The 20,374-nt window shown below is 42.5% G+C and overlaps 1 protein-coding gene across 10 annotated transcripts in view; it reads right to left on the bottom strand.

The window, feature by feature from the left end:
* The window catches only part of SLC20A2 (solute carrier family 20 member 2), a 90,641-nt gene that overhangs the window by 19,294 nt on the left and 50,973 nt on the right, over positions 1–20,374 (bottom strand). For all 10 annotated transcript variants that reach the window (XR_014162172.1, XR_014162173.1, XM_081884027.1 and 7 more), the window contains exons 3-8: positions 15,723–15,863; positions 13,772–13,857; positions 8,676–8,772; positions 4,862–4,978; positions 3,953–4,156; positions 1,782–2,370 (exon numbers count right to left, since the gene is read on the bottom strand). Coding sequence is in view for 8 of the 10 variants with exons in the window: in XM_081884027.1 (XP_081740153.1) it covers positions 1,782–2,370; positions 3,953–4,156; positions 4,862–4,978; positions 8,676–8,772; positions 13,772–13,857; positions 15,723–15,863 (1,234 nt within the window). In the remaining 2 variants the exon portion in view is untranslated. The remainder of the gene's footprint in view (positions 1–1,781; positions 2,371–3,952; positions 4,157–4,861; positions 4,979–8,675; positions 8,773–13,771; positions 13,858–15,722; positions 15,864–20,374) is intronic.

Raw genomic sequence — 20,374 nt, 5'->3', positions numbered from 1 at the left:
GGACTCTGGGCTGAGTCTTGAGTGCCAAACGGAGAGGCTTGGAGGTCAGCATACAGACCCAAGTCTAAGGTTTTGAAACCTTGAACTATAGCTTGCCATTTTGCCCATACTAGGAAACCATGCTTTGAAGTTGTGGTTCAATGCCCTGGCTTGCTCCGAAGTTGTTAAGCAGTTCAGACGCTATACTCAATTGAAGGTTTCCTGGTTTATTTGCTTGCTGAAAGTGGAGCGACGTGGCTGTCTGTGGAGCCAAGAAGGCTCATTCATATCTCATCTTATTAATCTGAGATATGATCAAGCACAGGAAGTTCTAAAAGCTGTAAGACTCTGCGGTGAGCCAGAAGTGGCAAATGGGTGCGTATAAAAATCAATGGGATATGATTACAGATACCCAAAACTGGCCCAATAAAGGCAAGCCTGTTGTACAAGCTACGCTTTATTAAAAACAGAATGGATTTGTGGGGAGTGAAAGAAGCAACCTCTTGGATTACAGCAGGCTATTTGTTTACAGTAGCTGCTTTTTGTTTCAATGCACAATACAACTAAGCCTGCCTAGGAGGTTATTTTCCAAATCACTGAACTGACATGTGCCTTGCAACCTTCTCCTAATTTATGAACAAGAAACTGGCCAGCAACTTGGTAAAACTTGCTGATAATGTACTGCATTTTTCCGTGTATAACACACTCCTGTGTATAACATGACCCCTATTTGGGGGGACTCCAAATTAAGAAAATGGGGGGAGATTGCCCAGACTTATTGAGCTCACCCGCCTGAGGGCAGAAGACAAGAATCATCTGCCAATCGCCACCAGCAGCCACAAATTGCCCGCCCAATTGCTACAACAACAGCCAATCCCAAACAGCCCTTGGCACATACACCAATCACCCGCCCAATCACTGCTGTATATTTCCTACTCGCAACTGCGAACCATCGCCCGTCCCCCCTATGCACTACCAGTGTATATAAAAAAAAGGTAAAGGTAAAGGACCCCTGACAGTTAAGTCCAGTCGCAGATGACTCTGGGGTTGCGGTACTCATCTCCCTTTACAGGCCAAGGGAGCCGGCGTTTGTCCGCAGACAGTTTTTCCGGGTCATGTGGCCAGCATGACTGAGCTGCTTCTGGTGCATCAAAACACCGAAACCAGAGCAGCACATGGAAACGCCGTTTACCTTCCCACCGGAGCGGTACCTATTTATCTACTTGCATTTTTTGGTGTGTTTTTTGGCAGGAGCTGGGACCGAGCAACGGGAGCTCACCCCCGTCTCGGGGATTCGAAACACCAACCTTCTGATCAGCAAACCCAAGAGGCTCAGTGGTTTAGACCACAGCGCCACCCATGTCCCCTACCCGTGTATAAGACAACCCCAAATTTTTAACAATATTTTTAAATTAAAAAAAAAAACTTGTCTTATACACAGAAAATACAGTACTCAGCAAATAGAGCTGATAAATTCTAGCTAGACCTGTACACAAGCAATATGGCACCAAGAGGGAAGCTGAAATCCAATGTAAAACCAACAAAAATAGTTCAGACTTGGAGCCCTCAATCTCAGATACGTGGTTTCATTTCTGTATTTGTTCTTCACACAAATGGAAGTTTTTTACGCACAGTGTGAAGATACAGCCATAGATGCAGGAACGTTTTGAGCAATACCTGCTTTTAAAGCAGATCAGCATCACTAAGATTCTGCAGCAGATTTTACCTGGTTGGACTGCTGAAGAAACAACAGAACTTTTAAATGATGACATCGTTCATATATGCAAGCCCTCCTCACTTACCTGACATCATTGCCTCCGTGAGCAAACGATCCAAAGCAAGCTGTGAGGATCTGGAGAAAGTGAAAAAGCAGGTGAACCTGCGAGGAGTCCCTCTCATCTCTCTCATCCTCTACGGGGTCTTCAGGGGGGTGGCTAGGATCTACTAACTCAGATGCCAACTTCATCTCCACGCCACCTTCGTCCGCTTCAATTTCTGCTTCTGCCACGGCGTTGCAGTAGCTGGAGTAGCTGTCGTAACGAACCCTCTTTTTGGAATAGGAAACCGTGTCTGTAACTAGCTTTTCGCTATCTTCTGGGGTTGACGTATCAGCCGCCTTGAAGGACGAATGCACTGGCATCCCACAGATGGCAGCTGTGTAGCAAGTGTAACTATTGTTGCGCCGCAGCAGTTTGTAGTTGTTTTCTTGCGTGGGCCGGTTGTCACTGCCTCTGTCGAGGTGTATTTTGTGCAGTAAGTCTTTGTACAATCCCGAGTCTTTGTGCACAGTGTGATACACATGAATATCGCTCTTCATGTGGCCGTCAAAATTAAAGGTGCCATTGGAAATTGGAGATTTCACCATACTCTGTGTCATTGAAAATGCTCTTCCTAAAACAGCAAAGAAAAGTATTTTTTTCCCCAGAGGAAGCTAAAGACTTAAAGGCAACAAAACAGTGAAATGCCAAAGAAATATCACTCTTTTTTTTAATCATTTGTATGAGCATTTATGCTCCATCAGAGAATATTTGCTGCTCCAAGGCCATTTTCTGGTGACCAATTGGTCAGAGATACATAGGGAGAGAAGACCAGAATATTCAATGGAATCCACACTAGTCAAAGAGTTGGAAAATGGTGTTCAGGCATGATCAAGCCAAGTACTTTGTTGCTTGGGAGACAGACTGAGGGTCTTTCCCCGCCAATTGCCAACCCCTTCTCTCCTTGGACTGCAGAATCAGCCAGCCACTCTGGGCTAAATGTCAGAAGAAAGAAACCCTTCTATTGGCCTGTTGAAGGGGAGGGGGGCAGCCACCGACCTTTCCCCAATTGATTTATCCTCCCCAATTTCTCTTGTCTTTACCTTCAGATTATAAATCTGCAGGCAGAAACCATGTTATTTCAAATTACCAATTTAGGTGTAATAATAACATAAATAACTGAATATGGAGAGCCATTGCAGTGTAGCGGTTAGAGTGCTGGAGCTTGGGAGACCAAGGTTCAAATCACCAGTCAGCTATGAAGCTCACTAGGTGACCTTGGGCCAATCGCTACCTCTCAGCCTAACCTACCTCACAAGGCTGTTGTGATGATTAAATGAGGGGGGGACACACCATATATACCACCTTGAGCTCATTAAAGGAAAGGGTGGGGAATAAATGCAATTAATATTCATTCATTCATTCCTGTTCAGCTACTAGAGTAAAATACCGTATTTTTTGCTCCATAAGACTCACTTTTTCCTTCCTAAAAAGGGAAAATGTGTGGGCGTTTTATGGAGCAAATGCAGGCTGTGCAGCTATCCCAGAAGCCAGAACAGCAAGAGGGATTGCTGTTCTGGCTTCTGAGATTCAGAATATTTTTTTCTTGTTTTCCTCCTCCAAAAACTAGGTGTGGCTGGGGAAACTCAGCCAGATGGGCGGGGTATAAATAATAAATTAAATTATTATAAATTATTATATGCATCTTGTGGTCTGGAGCATCTTATAGAGCGAAAAATACGGTACTCTCGGTCTTTGAAAACAAAGACATAGACTTGTCTATTGGTGAAACATAGTTCAAATATCTCAAATATTAAAGCGCCATTTAAAAATTCAGCCAAAATATTATGTCATTTCTGTTGTTCATTACCAGTATATCAGAAATTGATTTGACAGCAGCCTTAAATGCATCATTCACTAAAAGAAACTGTGGTAAATGAACAGGTAGCTGTTTGAGAAGACAATACTCAATTACACAGTGTAGCATACAACTGTGTGTTGTTCTTTAAAAAAACTGTTATGCACAAGCACCCAGAAAAAGAGCATGAGCAATTATCCAAAAAAGCAAAACAAAACCATATACTCTCTCTTTTTATTCACCCTGTACAACAAAAAAGTTCGGATGGGAAGGGGTTTTGCACAGAAGGGAATTGCCCACTAGATATCAGGAGGCAGCAACACAACAGAAAATAATTTATGTGCTCTTGGTTTCTCACCATATGGCACACGAGGATGGCTTCCATTTGCTATATTATCTGATACACCAGCCTCTTCTGTTCCAGAGGCGGTAAGAGGAATAGTACTTTCATCGTTTGCTTTGGCACCAGGAAGTTCTTTAAAGACAGGTGTATCCTCATCTTGTATTTTGTCAAGGCTTTCGTCAGATATCTTTGATAATGCCCCTTCTTTCTTTAACCGACCTAAGGAAAACATGGAGCTTTTATAAGGATGGGTTAATTATCCACTCAACAGAAATAAGTAGTATCACTTAAATAAATGCACTGACTGCTTTCCTCTTTTGTCAAGAAACCCAGAAAGTTGCCCACATCTGTAAGATTAAACTCCCTCCAGAGACCAAGGAAACAGAACATTTGCTTCCACCTACACATCAATCTAATTTAGATCACTAAATCTTAAATTTCTGTTCTATGCTTCCTTGAGCTCAAAGCAGCCTAGCTGTTAGATAAATAAAATACTTTGGCTGGGACGCAAAGTACTACACGAAAAGTCTAAAGATACCTTGGCTGAATGGGATTTCTGTTTCTCAAGTATCATTTCCCCCATTTGTCACAGTAAGTAATTTTTGGAAACAAATTAAGTTTCAAAGGTATTTAAGATACGAAATAGGAATCTCCTGGGGGTTTGTTTGTTTGTTTGTTTGTTTGTTTGTTTGTTTGTTTTAAAAGTATGAAGCCACAGTGAGCTTTCATTCTTTGGATCATGGCCTGCATTTTTAAAACACAACTAAAAACCAAAATGTCAAGCTATGCAAGGAATAAAAAGGTCACCTGTCACAGTTATATTTAAAGCATCACTACTCTAGAAAACACACTGGAAAGGTATTTCCTCAGACATGGGATTTAACATTACACACATTTTGACCTCCCCCACCCCCAAAGACATACTTGCTATTTTTCTTTTCATCCACGGACACACAAATATCCAGACTAAGATAGCGAATATTACTGATACTCCAATTGATATTAGTGCTATTGCCCACATAGGAAGAACGATTCCTAGGACTGAAAAAAAGAAACAAAATTACATCCTTCCACATTGGTTTTCTAACATTTACTGTAGCATTTTTTTAGCCCAGTGATGTGACTTCACACCAGCGCACCAGACCCATCAACGTGCTTTAGTACTGCCTCTTTCGAACCTATTTGTTTGGGTTGTGTGTCAGCCTTTGTGGAACAGACTCAAGTGCATCCATCAAAAATGACTGGAGTACTGTCCCCAAAGTGTCAGACCACAGAGCAGAAGAATTTGTCAGCACGCTCACAAAATGTCAGAAACTCCTGAGGCTTCCCTGCTGCTCGAATTAGTGCATTACCATCAATGCACACAAGTTCTGAACCTCATGTAGTGTTATCTACACCAATGGCCTTCTTTTGGCGTGGTGCTCATCTGTTCTCCAACCTTCACAAGCAACAGTGAAACAGAGAATCCGTATTCCATCTAGACATCATAACATCTGGATCATTTGGTAAGCACCTTTAAACAAGTCTCTGTGTGTATGCAGTCTCTGAAAACATTAGCCTTGATCATTTTCTTTATGTTCTGCTGTGTCAGAACCTTTGACAACGAAGCAAAAGTTTTATCAAGTTATTTTTCCCCCCAGTGGATCATGAGATAGGAGTTACCCTGATGAATCAAACCTTCATACTAATCTCTGATAAATTGTATGCTGAACAGTATAGAAATTCCTACAGAAAAAGAAATGAAATGATGTCTTGCGATTTCTATCCACTGGTCATTAGCTCTCAGCAACTTAATGGGAACATCATCTGTTGCCATGATTGTTGTTAGGGAGACCAGAAGTATGTTGCTATTGTCAGGTTCTGTGACTTCTGTAGGTACTATTCTGAATGCACTGAACCTCTTCAACTGTTCTACGGCTTTTAAAAACATCATCTGAATCATGCATCAGTCATGCAGAGAGATTAACAGACTATGAATACGGCTTTGTCGTCATCATCTTCTAGGTTGAAGAGATGTTTCTTAATCCTGTGAGATGCATGATCATTCTGACCATGTCATAGGGAACTGAATTCCTTGCTTCTCTACTTTGTGCAATGCCAATGATTCTGTTGTGCGTGTTGCAGTTTTTATTTATAAATTCTGTTACACGTTCTGCATAAATTTCATTTTTAAAAATTGTTTCACCCCAAAATTTCAAGCAGTGACCTCCTGGCTGTGTACGCTCAAGTCCTTTCAAGTCAGCTAGGTGAACAAGGCCTTACTGAGCATAGTTCGCATTTTTTGAGGATTGTAGGCCATAGAGTGATGTATGGAAGTGAGAGCTGGACCATAAAGAAGGATGATCGCCGAAGAATTGAGGCTTTTGAATTATGGTGCTGGAGGAGACTCTTGAGAGTCCCATGGACTGCAAGAAGATCAAACCTCTCCATTCTGAAGGAAATCAGCCCTGAGTGCTCACTGGAAGGACAGATTGTGAAGCTGAGGCTTCAAGTCTTTGGCCACCTCATGAGAAGAGAAGACTCCCTGGAAAAGACCCTGATGTTGGGAAAGAAGGAGGGCACAAGGAGAAGGGGACAACAGAGGAGGTGATGGTTGGACAGTGTTCTCGAAGCTACCAGCATGAGTTTGACCAAACTGCGGGAGGCAGTGGAAGACAGGAGTGCCTGGCATGCTCTGGTCCATGGGGACACAAAGAGTCGGACACGACTAAATGACTAAACAACAACAAGAATCCATGGAAGCAAGGTGGCAAATGTATTCAAATGCAGTACCCAATTACCACCATCCCTTTCCATTCTTATTAAGTCCATCAAGATCTTTATCACTCTCATGTAAGCTGCCCAGATCACAAGGCTTTGAGTTGCCACTGTGTTCAGCACTGAAGTTCACTATGGCATCTCTACATTTCTGTTCATTTGAAAAATGAGTATAAGGCTTTCCACCCCACTGTAAAGGTCATCTCCTTTGGCTTGACTTCTACACCAAGAAAACATCTATTACACTCTGTGGCAGCTTTTTAAAAGAATTTCCACATCGAGCTCATGATGATTGCTCACCAGCTATGACTCCAACATGGGCCATTGAATTTGCCATACTACTGCACGTATAATTATCTGCCTTCCATCACAGCATGCATACTCTTAAATACCTACAGGCCCAATTCTGTACACAGGTCATGCAAGCCAGCACTCTCAATTGACAGGAGATGTAATGTGGTTTTAATTGGTAAAAACAGCATGGGAGTCCAAAGCCACAGGCATAATTTCTGGTACTTTTGTCATTGAAGCCCTCACAGTACTTCACCCATGACATACAAACCAGCAATTGTTAAGCACAGCTCCTTTCCTTGAATCTGATACATAATATGTTGAAATCGGGTCAGTACTTTCATTTCATTGGGAATGGCAGCTGCCCATATCTTTTGTCACTCTACATACAACTGATCTGGTACAGCTGCCTATTTTTAACACACCAAAAAAATTAAAAAAATAAATGGCATGGTGGTACTTGTGATACAAGTAAAAGCACAAGATTTTAAATCCAAGTCAATTCCAAGTCACGCATGCTCCTTGCTCAAAAGACTGGTAATATTATAAACACATGGGCAGAGCACTGTGCATCAGATTGGGACAATCTGCTATTGCTACTGAACTGCATCTGGTGTTAACCATAAAACTAAAGCAATAACAGCTTGTGCCAGTTTACAAGTTAAACATAACACAGGACAGTGGTGTGTTGCCTGGTTCTACTGATCACAAAAAATAAAAAGTAAGGAGGATGCATTTTATTCAGCTACCCTTTATTAGCAAATGTGCCTATTTAGAACATGAAGTTTCCGCTTTCGACAGAAACAAAATGAGAGCAACTTTGGACGTTAAACCTTAGGTCTGCGCCTAAGGTTTTTTAAGTGAGCATATGAAGTGCAACAAATATGTGTCTTGAAACATGCACATCATGCAAGTGCACATGTCAAGAGACTGTGGCTGGCTGTGAATCCATGTGAGTTGTACTTTTGATGGTAAACCCTATGTAGCAAATACATGATGTGCAAAGTAGCTCTCATAGATCTATAATGGCTTAGGTGAAAACACACTGGTTTGTCTTGCTTTTCCAAGAACTGCTATCTGAATGTGTTCCTTCTTTTACGGAAAGCAAAACCAACCTTGTCAGTTGTAACATTTATCATCTCTTTTTGTCCTTTACCAATCATCCAGCATCCAGAATGATATTCAGAAGTCCCAAAATTTCCCTATGAATTACCGTATTTTTCGCCCTATAGGACGCAATTTTCCCCTTCCAAAAATGAAGGGGAAATGTGTGTGCATCCTATGGAGTGAATGCAGGCTTTTGCTAAAGCCTGGAGAGCGAGAGGGGTCGGTGCGCACCAACCCCTCTCGCTCTCCAGGCTTCAGGAAGCTATCCCCCCAGCCCAGCAAGCTCCCAGAACGATGCTGAAGCTGCGTGCAGCTTCGGCATTGCTCTGGCTCCCGTTCTGGGGGCTGGGGTCGGGGGAAGCTCGGGCTTCCCCCGCCCCAGCCCCGCGCCTGGGGGGGGGATTTTTTTTCCATTTATTCCCCCCCCCCAAATCTAGGTGTGTCCTATGGGCCGGCGCGTCCTATAGGGCGAAAAATACAGTATTACATTTGGTGATTTTTGAAGTCTTTGTCCCGCTTCACAGAGTGTTTGACTACAGCCGGCATGTAACATAGTGGACATCGTAAGTCAGATAATACTCACCAGGGGCACCTGTATACATTATAGAGAATACATTAATTGTTATTGTAGCAGCGTAGAAGACTGGAAGGGCTCGAAGACCATTGGGCACAGGGTCTTCCTGTATAAAGAATAAAAGAAGATAAAATATCACAGCTTTGGAGATACTGCATCAGATACAGTCAGTCAAAAAATTCAACTCACTCCAAATGAGGAGGCCCTGAATACCTGCTAGCAAAAATCCAGCCTTTATTACCCAAATATGGCACAAAGCCAAAAAGGAAAAACGTGGCTTCTGAATTCTGAAATCAGCCCCAGATTAAAAAATGAGGACGGGCAACAGCAAATGGCTGGGTGAGTTAAAACTGTAAGAGGCACCTTCAGGTGGTTCTGTTGTCCGCACTGTAAGAGGCAACAACGCCCTAACAAATATTGTCACAGACACACAGAAACACAACTGTCACCTTATTGCTAGACAGAGCCCCTATTTCCATGAGTAATAAACAATTGTGAAAATGGTTGCACTAGATCTTAGGGACGGAGTACAGACAGATTTCTAGGCAGACAGGATCTGACAGTCTGAGTTATATCCCTTATGAGTCCGTTCTGTTCCCTAGTCTGTCATTCCCTCTCACTGGTTTGCCCATTTAGAGACGCACACAGTTTTAGAGTGTAGAAAATTATCTTGTTAGGAGATAGAAAGATTAAAGCACTTTGCCTCCCTAGGGAGAATTGGCAGGAAAGGGAAATTATCAGGAGGTCTATGAGCTTTACCCTTCCTTGCCTCATAACCAAGGGAGTGTTTTGATTAGAGCAGGAGGCAGGCTGCCAAACTACATATCAGTATCACAGCAAAACAGAAATCTATGTTCACTGTCCTTATGCAGTAATTGCTGGGAGGAGTGGAACCACAAAGAATAAATGCTTCTTCGGGGCTGGTCTGCAAGAACTTTCAGTATCCCTGCATGCACCACGCTATCCCTTGCTTTCCTCCAGGTTTGATAGTAAGAACACAGGCTGTCAGGAAATCCACCTCTCTTTTTAATGAATTTGTTTAACTGGAAGTTCAAGCAAGCAAGCAAGCAAGCAAAATAGCCCTAAGGGAAGGGCCATAAGCTCATTGGCAGAGTATCTGTTTGCATGAAGAATGTCTCAGGTTCAATACCTGGCGTTTGCTGAGCTAGACGGACCCAATGGTCTGACTCAGTATGGTAGTTCCCTGTGCTCCTAAAAGAGACATATTTTTTATTCCTATTGAAGTTGGCTTGTTTCAATCCAGCCGCAGTTAAGATTAACCACAGATTCCAATGAAATGAACCATGGAAATGTTGTTTAGCTCCTCATGGGTAATTACAGTCACTGAATACTGGATCTGTCCATCATATGAAGTCTTCATTTAAAAATTAATTGTGCTAAAACTTTAAACATTGAGGGACTTTGAAATAAACATTTAATGTTGCCTCCCTATGGACATGAAAATGCAAGGCTATCAACAATCAGCCCTCACTGGAGGGTTTGTAGTGTACAGGCGTCCCCTGCCCCACTTATTGGGGGTTACGTTCCAGGGCCCCGGGCGCGTAAGTAAAAAATTGTGTAAGTGGGAAGCACCCTCTTAAAAGCCTCTTCCTACTCTTCAGCTCTCGCTCTCTCTCTCTCTACACAACTCTCACTTCAACTAGAATTGAAGCTCTAGAACTACCTGGAGTCTGGAGAATGTGCAGAAAAGCAGCCACTGCTGCTGCGCTACCGCAGGTGTCAGCTGCTAGGCGGGGAGGCTGAGCAGCGGAAACAAAAGCCCTGCTGCGCCTCCAGTCTCTTTGGGACTTCCTCCGCCCTCACTGAAATCCTCTTTGGGCTCTGGAGAGGGTCTCCTTGTGAGCCACGAGGCCTCTCCCGTCGTTTCCTGGTTTGAATTTATTTCTTTGTTTGGCTGGTTGTTTCCCAGCACCGTGGATATACATGATCGTGCTTAAGTGGGGTGATGCCTATTATCATCACAACCCTCAATTTGAACGAAGTCATGGTGGCAGAGAGCAAAAGAGAGGACAGGTTTTTAAACGGCAGTTTTAAACAACTGCAGAAGTTTGAATGAAGGAAACTTGGGGGGTAATGATTTTAAACAATGGCAGAGGTTAGAGTAGAATGAGCAACGGGCAACACTGAGCGAGGGAAAGTGGCAGGGGAGCTGGCAAACGCAGAGACTGGGGCACAGCTTCTAGTAACATAGTAAGATTTTCACCAGCATTTCTAAAGGTTGGAAGCAACTTTTTGAAATAGGGACTTTGTGTGGGTATAAGTAGCTATTGAGAAAAAATGTTACAGGACATCAAAGTTGTGGATATCGCAGGCAATCAGATCAGGGTTACAGAAAAAGGTTGCAATCCTTTGTTTTGATTTCCTGAGTGGATAATTTCTGTTTACAGTTTCACAGCCTCTTATTCTGAAGCTTTGGCAATTTGAAAGGGGAGAGGAATGTTTTACAGGAATTTCTGATGAGCGATGTACAGTGGTGCCTCGCAAGACGAAATTAATCCGTTCCGTGAGACTCTTCGTATAGCGGTTTTTTCGTCTTGCGAAGCAAGCCCATTGACAGCTTAGCGGATTAGCGCTACAGCTGCCAAGCGGCTTCCAGCGATCAGCTGTTAAGCGGCTTATCAGCAGAACAGCTGATAAGCGGCTTAGCGGCTTAAGGGCGGAAAAAGCGGAAAAAACCCGCGGGGGGATGCAAGATTTTTTTCGTCTTGCGAAGCAACCCCATAGGGGAATTCGTTTTGCGAAGCGCCTCCAAAACGGAAAACCCTTTCGTCTAGCGGGTTTTTCGTCTTGCGAGGCGTTCATCTTGCGGGGCACCACTGTAGCAGTGTTCCACTAAAATGGGTTGCATTTCAGTGCTGAAAGCACACACTGATCTCTGGGTGCTTCAACGCTGCTAGACAGATGCCCACACCTAAAGCAACTCAGCAACGAATAGAACGGTTTCAGACTCTGAATTGTAGGTGCAGTTGATAAACTTTTCTTTATTTAGTCAACAGAGAGAAGCCATGCACAAACAGTGGCATATATTTGTTATCCTCTACAGCTTGTAGCTGTGTATTACGTTTCAGTTTTAGAGTTATTCCAGAGTCCTTGTTAGCTCTCTGCAATATTAAAATAAGAAAAAAGGGACTGGGAAAGTGAGAAATGGCAACTCATGATCAGTGGGAGTAAGAAGCAAAATGATGTGTTTTCTTTCAGCTCTCCTCCCATACATTTGCTTCTGGGGACAGATCTAGTCCAGAAGAGGGCTAGACATGCAACCTACTGTCATTTCGACTTATGCATGTCACTCTCTAATTTCAAAACACCATTGGCTTTCAGGCAAATTCAAATTCCATAATTAGAACCCATGAATTTATCACTTGAGTGCCGATGTCCTTAGCACAGGCTACTGAAACCTCATGACTGATTTGAGTCCCTTTAGGGCTTTACAAAATGTCTGCATCTTTCCTGAGAACCTTACACGATGGGAGCTCAATATTTTAACCATTTACTAAACTTAATAATTTTGCTCTTCGAACACATGGTGCATCTGATTAAAATTATGTCCTGGGTGTCTTGACTGCCACTGAACAATTTAAATTTCAAAAGGCAAAACAACGGGGCAGCCATCCCAAAACCCATTTTAACAATGACATTAGATAAATAGAAAATCCTTGGAAGTGACAAATAGGCTTAGGGGTAGAATAAGGATACGTGGTAGTAAATATTATGGATTAGAATATTAATAAAGGAAAAGAGGTTAGTAAATGAAAGGAGTTAATATTATTAGAAATATGAACTTGGAGAACTGTTATAAAGGTGATATAATGAAATTCAGTTAGAGGGGATTCAAGGAAGTTGGATATTTGAAGAGACAATCTTTTTTTCTTGTGTGTTTAGTTTATTATAGTGTGGTGTGTGTGTTTTTTCTTCGTTGTGTAATTTGTCATGTTATTTTGTGATAAATGTTGAAAAGCAATAAAAAAAATTCGGGAAAAACCCAAAAACAATGACATTAGAAAATGCTAGTGACTGTAGCAGGTGATGTATGGAGGGTGCGCCTATTTACTGGGAAGATGCATGTTATGTGTAGGAATGCATCTCTGTGCACAGTGACACATCACAAACAGTACCACTTAGTGGAGGCTGAACCAATATTGGGGTAGCAAATGGGTTCTGCCCCCACAAAAAACCCCTTTACTGTTCCCTGAAATAAGTGAACAGAGTGATTTGATTACATGGGAGTAAATAAAATGGGGAACAAAATAAAATGAGGGCTGAATCTCCTTGGGGCGACTCCACTGCCTGGGGCAGGTTTTGCCCCCTATCACCTGTGTACCACACTGCAACCTGTTTACTTTGATCCACATAATCCATTAAGAACCATTAGTAATAATCCAGCCTCATTTACACACTAACACCTTGACTTCCATTTTTGGTGGAACACTAGAACCCAACGGAACCCTAGGAACTCATAACTTGCATGAATATCAAGCCATTTCAAGATGAACCTAGCATTCTTGAACTACATTTTGAAACATGAATAAGTAAATGTACAGTGGTGCCTCGCAAGACGAAATTAATCCGTTCCGTGAGGCTCTTCGTGTAGCGGTTTTTTCGTCTTGCGAAGCAAGCCCATTGACAGCTTAGCAGATTAGCGCTACAGCTGTCAAGCGGCTTCCAGCGATCAGCTGTTAAGCGGCTTATCAGCGGAACAGCTGATAAGCGGCTTAGCGGCTTAAGAAAAGGGCGAAAAAAGCGAAAAAAACCCGCGGGGGGATGCAAGTTTTTTTCGTCTTGCGAAGCAACCCCATAGGGGAATTCGTTTTACGAAGCGCCTCCAAAACGGAAAACCCTTTCGTCTAGCGGGTTTTTCGTCTTGCGAGGCGTTCGTCTTGCGGGGCACCACTGTACCTTCTGCAGACTTTAAAGAAAATCTACAGGCACTGAGATTACTAAGGGAATAGGGCATATGACAGCCTCTGGAGTGCATTTTGAGTATGTGGTGGGTAGCTGGCAGTGAAGAACAGCAAAGTCTATTTGTCACTTACATTACAGTCTTACCGGCAACAAAAACAGGAAGCACAAATTTCGCCACTAACCTTATTTAAGATGAAGAATCTAATCAGCAGAAACAGCACACCAGACATCATACCAGATAACAATGGGGAGATAAACCAAGAAGCAACTGAATAAAGGCAAAACAAGAAGAAAAGATTGAAAATACATAATTTACAATTGTGCTAAAATCCTATCCAATAAAAATATTATAAGCTTTTGACAATGCACGTCTATTTTTTATTGATCTTGGATACTGCAAAAAAAGTTGGCATACAGGTTAGAAGAAAAAATTGTGCGCCAACTCACAATCCTCCTGGAATTAGGCATGTTTAAGTCTCATTGATTTCAATGTGCTTTGTGCGAAATTGCATGAGAAGGGAATATTTTTAGCTGGATATTTAGCATATTTTTCCCTGAAAGGCTTACCAGCTGTTAAAGTGAACGTAAAAATTGCATCTCCTCACCCACTCACCCATTATTTGAAAAATAAAAATCTATAGAAACGAGACAGTGATGATAGAAAAATCATTCAACTCAGTACTGGGATACTCTATAGATAACATTGGCATTTAAGAGAGAATTGAGCATTTTTGCAAGTCCCAAACTACACAAGGGAGTTACAAAAGTTTAATTCGTGAGAAAAACTCAAGTTTTTAAGAATGACTGCTATCATGCCTGTTCTGTATGTCTTTTGAAATACAAAGAACATTCTGCTGAACGCAGTAGGAAAAACCATGGTTATGCCCCTAATGATGGTCTAACACCAACACAGATTACTTTGGAACACCACAGCTTCAGGTGTCATTTAAATTTGTGTTATTTTTCGGCACAAATTCACTGAATTAAAAATAAATTAGTTCTACTTTAGGTCAGCTCTGGAGAGATTAAGAAATGTGCATGTCCCCAACAAGCATGCACAGCACATTAAGCTTTGAAAAATTAGCTGTGATCACTTTAATTAGAAATGTAAAGCTATCAATTCTCACATAACTTTTTGGATGGATTTAAAAACCGAGAAATAAAACAGACGTGAAACCAGAGCTTGACTTCCAGTGGTCCCAGGAAAGCAGCCATAACAGCTCTGTTATCTCTCTCCACGTCAGTATTTAAAGTGCACATTAGCTCAGTCCAGACCTCACGGAACCCAATTTCCAAACTGTACTTTGGGGCACTTGCATGCTTCTTCCTCCCTTCTGTGATTTGATATGGTTTAACCATAATTAACCTCAGTTCAGATACTGTGGTATCAGGACTGCTTGAAACTATGCTGTAAAACCACGACTTGAAGAGGGATTCTACTTCAGCCATCTGAATTAGGGCTAACTAGGATTACAGGAATGGGAAGAATCAGGGGAGATCTCCAAATCTGGTAGGGAAATCAGATCCCAGGGCATGTGAGATACAGTGGTACCTCGGGTTACATACGCTTCAGGTTACAGACTCCGCTAACCCAGAAATAGTACCTCGGGTTAAGAACTTTGCTTCAGGATGAGAACAGAAATCGTGCTCCGACGGCGCGGCGGCAGCAGGAGCCCCATTAGCTAAAGTGGTGCTCCAGGTTAAGAACAGTTTCAGGTTAAGAACGGACCTCCGGAACGAATTAAGTACTTAACCCGAGGTACCACTGTAATGTTTGTCATTTCCAGAGATAAAACTTTTTTTCTTTTTTCTTTGGTCACAGCCCAACCCTTTGTTGTGAAAGAATGTCATCCTACTACAGAAACAGAGACTGCCATGAGCTCAGCCTCTTTCCCTAATACGTTTATTCTGGGTCTAATCAACCTGTAATTTGCTATTATGTCCAAACTGGCCAATTACACTGACCAGGAAGCCCTCCAAACCAGGATATCAAACTAAGGTTTGCAAAATCATTTGGCTATAGCTCCCAAACAAAAGTATAGCAAAATTGTAAGATCATGTTTCTATACTGCTATTTTCGGTCAATGCATGTTTGTACACAAACCTTCACAAATAAAAGGAAATGTCAATTACCAATCTTGACAAGCTCCATCCATTGAACTCCTTTTGTGCCGATTGCAACTAATGAGAATCCAATAGTGGCGCCGACAATGCAGTGAGTTCCAGAGATCGGGAGCTTCAAGAACGATGCTATCAGCTGCCAAACAGCTGAGCCTAAAAGTTAAAGCGGGGACAAAATAATTAGGATAAATATTAATGGCCAAACACTTCTGTTAGCATTCTTGTTTGAGGGCACACCAACCCAGCCTTTCGGCATATTTTTGCTCATAGACGGTCACAAAACATTTCTGGAAAGGATTACAGAGCTCAAGTACAAGCTTTCTCCAACACTGCTTCTATTTATTTTGCATTACAAATCGTATTCCTAATAGATTTAAACTGCATAAAGGCCACAATGCTTCTTTTGCCTTAATGAACCTCTGCCCTATTTAACGCATGTTAGCCCAGTACTGCAGTAGAATAATGGGTTTTTTGCTACACTGTCATTTGCAGCCTATCCGTTCAGCTCCCCTTCACTACATTCTAAGCTTTCAATCTCCAAAACAGGACAAGGAATAGCAATTTAGAAACCTGGACTAATAGAATTCTAAGGTGCCTGGATAGTCTTGCAAGTGAAGGAATACGCACAAGTCCTTTAGAGAAAGAGCAAGCTATCAAAACAGGTGAAGTTTCCAATGGCCGTCTACAATCTTAACAATCTTTATTTGTTCTGTGTTGAACAATATGCAGAGAAAAAGAAAATGGAAAACGATTTGATGTGATTTTATATTTTCACTTGCTGTTTAATTTTTAAAAGAACGCAAAATTTATATTCCCCATTAGATTCAAACCAAGGTTTTTGGGGGGCTTTTTTTAATGTGTCAAGTTCTCCTTTGGCACCAAAGTACCTTTAGCTGGAGAGATGTTAATAATTCGGCTATAGAACTGAACTTTTCAGAAATTTAGCCAAGAAAACTGCTTTATTAGTAAGATTTATCCATTCCTCTCAGTACTAGCTCTGCATCATCCCTGTCAAGAGCATCAGAGTGCATAAAACCTGGAATGGAAAATTTACCAGTCTGTTAAAAGGGCACGAATGTATGCTGGAGTCGTGCTCTTTAAACAAGAGGATATTGGTCCAGATGTTAGCTTCCTGGGTGATTGTATTTTTATAAGATATAATTTATGATCTATAGCACACCCACCCCCAAAAAAATCATAGAATGCCGCAATATATTGAAAAATACACACACCCCAATCTTGCCACTTGCCCCTCAAACATTAATAACAGTAGATGCAAATGATAAAAAAACCCTCACAGTTTATGACCTACCAAGATGAACAGAGCCCACCAGCTAGGATGGTGAAGCTCTTGTTTTGCTGCATGCCCAGGGATGTAGGAACAGGAGGTTTATCAAGCGCTAGGCAAGCTAAAATATATGTATGGGAAGCTGAAGCTGAAGTTGTGCTTTAACAGATTCGGCAGGACTGTCATGCACCTGTAGACGTAGGTGCCAGCTTCAAAGTGTGAGGCCCTCAGCGTCCGGTTCCTAATGAAGTTCCCGCTGAGGCTTGCCAAATTAATTCTCCACAAAGCGGCACAGTGCAAGTTGCCGTTGCATGTACAGCCCAGAGCAAGATTTATTACTTTATAAGCGGTAAAGCTCTTACCCAATTTCCCTTCCAGAAGAGCCTATCTATTCTGCTTTTAAGAGCGAGCCATTAGCACCACATACAACTTCCTTTAGGAAGCCAATGAATAAAACTAATTCTTTCCTGGCGCTCCGTTCCTAAACTACTTACTTTTCTATTCCTAGCTGAGGCCTACCTTCCAAGCCACAAAGTGAAGCCACCTGCTGCGTAATTTAGGCCTTTGATTGACTTGTTTTAGGCTAAGAATAGCCTAACTAAGCAACCCTGAGCCCTACATGAGGAATGCATTCCAAAAGGGAGACACATGGATGGACCGGTTTAAAAGTTCCCCTTGGAAGCCACAGATCTTAGATTCTTCAATGAAGCAGTGCTAAAAAATTGTGGATCTCATACATGCAGCGAAGCTGAAACTAGAAAATATTTACTGCTGTTATGAGTGCAGATTTGCTTATGATCAGCTATCCAACATTGACTCAGCTAAGCCTTTTTTCAAATAATCCACATGCTGCCTTGAAATGAGATGGGCAGTTCTCTTCACGAGCACAGGACAATGACATACACAAGTGCACCTTAAATTGTCACCTGGCCAGAATGACAGAAAGTGTTTTCAATATTACTAAATGCACAAGTTAACAAACTGCATGCCTCTGGCATTCAGACCTCTGTATTTCCAGTTAGGAATGCTTGTGTTGGGCATTTGAATGATCATTGTGCGGTGGGGCGGGGACGGCAGAATATACCTGCATGTGTGCACTAATCGCCTTTTACAAGGTTGTGAAACAATGAAAAGCAGTGTTTTTGTATTCACAGAATATTTGAGACCAAATCTACACATAGACCTGGTTCGTACATCACAATAAGCCATAGTTAAAATAAACTGTGGTTGAATGTAAAAAAGCTATAGTCTAGCTTGTTATGTAACCCAAACTCAATCTCATCGTTCATTTTCCTTCAAACCTTGAGCGTAAGTCAGGATTTGTTCTTTGTGGTTTATTTGGAAAAGAACAAACCAGGTTCAGACAGCACAAGTCATAACATTACTTGATTATTAGCAGTGCAGCAACAGGATGAATAGAGCAAAGTGTCCACAATTTCATCAGTGTGCACCAGTGTGCTTAATAATAATAATAATAATACAGTAAGAAATTACTTACACCTAGCCCATCTGACTGGATTGCCCCAGTTACTCCACCATAATAAAAACACAGCAAAACATCAAACGTTAAAAACTACCAAATACGGGGATGTGCGAACCAGGTCATACTCAACAAAGTAGCCAAACAACAATGTTTGACTGGCTGGATCTCCTGTATTCCAATCCCAATAAAATCTCAGGATTATCCAGTTATTTTTTTAAAAGTAGAGAAAATAAGTAAGTAATTACTCATTTGGTTGCCTATGGTGACCAACAGGTGACCATCAGAAATGAGCTAAACTCAGGCTCTGAGCACATGCAGATTGTACTTCCCTCCAAATATTAATGAGAAACTGCAGTCTCCAACAGCCGTTCACGTTTGAAATCAAGGGCTAGGACTAGTAGGTGACTGTTCATCTTGCGTACACACAAGCCCCAAAATTCTATGTTGAAACTAGACACAGCCCCTTTCAACTTTCTTAGAAACTATGCAATTTTTGTTCTTTCTCCACCCACTCCACCCTGTTTTCTTGCTACACACTTAGGATGGAGGAATGTGGTGCTTATGCACCCGTACTCAGTCTAGGAATTTGGTTTTTTATTTGTTTTCAACACCACACAAAAATCCATTCCAGCGTTTCTACCTAACCAGCTCACAAAACAAAACTTGTTCCTTGAAAATCTGCAGAATCTGGCCGACCGGGTAGTATTTGGAACATATTTGTAGGGTCAGAGCTGGTGACTGCAGTTGCAAAGGCTCTTAAAGCTACTGCTGCCAAGTTCCAGGGGAACGGTGAAGCCGGGGAAGGGTGCAAAAGAGGCTCATTGAGGGGAGAAGCTTTGCACATGGATCAAGGAGAGGGAGACACAATAACCTGATACTGAGAGGGGACAGAAAATGGTGTGGTCATATGCCCTGCCCTCTCAGCTTGCCAGTAAAATGTGCAGGATTCCCCCAATGGAAAGTGCAGGGAAAGGGAATCCGAACAATAGGACAGGAAGTCACTTTTCCGAAAACCACACTTCAAGTTTTTCTGGCGAGGGGTGGTACCCTCAGGTGAGGGACACATTGTGCTCCTTCTGGGGTAGTTTGTCCTGCTTTAGTCCCCACCCTGCACTCACCTCTCACCTGTGGCTCTTAAAAGCTGTCAGTATGTGGCCGCACCCTGGGGATGGCTTCAACTGGCCAGCAAGCCAGGTGAGGATAGCTGATGGGTCTTAAACCCTTGGTGAGTTAGGGACTTCCCCTGCATGCAAAAACAGGCTCCAGTGGATTGAGCGGACGAGACCAATAGCAGGCCCAAAGGTCAAGAAGGTGTTTTCTGAACATGCTGTAGAGGGAAGTGAGGGGCAGATGGGGCTCGCCAAACTAGGAGAAGGAAAAATCTGATCCTCAACATCCACCACCTTGTGGGATGTCTTCAGGAGAAGAAAAGGCTAAGGAGTAAACCCTACACAAACCAGGTGTGGAGTCCCTAAGATGGTTGGATGGCACCTTGTACGCCTCATTCCGACAGCTCCTGCAGCCAAGCAGGTGTCAAACATATTGCTCTGCTTTCCTTTGGACCACATCAGCAAGGCTGAGAGGGGGGTCTTGTTGTCTGGGCAGTCCAGGACCTCCATCCACACTGCCCAGGATCACAGTTTCACTAGTTATTTAGTGCATGTGCTACTGCGTGTGGTGTAGCCAGGGCTTGTTTTCAGTCAGAACTCAGCTCTCAGGTGGGTGCCACTGCCATTATAAGAGAACAGGAGGAGGAGGAGGAGGAGGAGGAGAAGGAGAAGAAGAAGAAGAGGAGGAGGAGGAGGAGGAGGAGGAGGAGGAGGAGGAGGAGGAGGAAAAGGAGGAGGAGGAGGAGGAGGAGGAGTTTGGATTTGATAGCCCGCTTTATCACTA

This window comes from Podarcis melisellensis, assembly GCF_964234715.1.
Source record: "Podarcis melisellensis genome assembly, chromosome: 13".
NCBI lineage: Eukaryota > Metazoa > Chordata > Lepidosauria > Squamata > Lacertidae > Podarcis > Podarcis melisellensis.
Note: the sequence above shows the minus strand (reverse complement) of the source record. Positions and strands in the feature narration are given on the sequence as shown.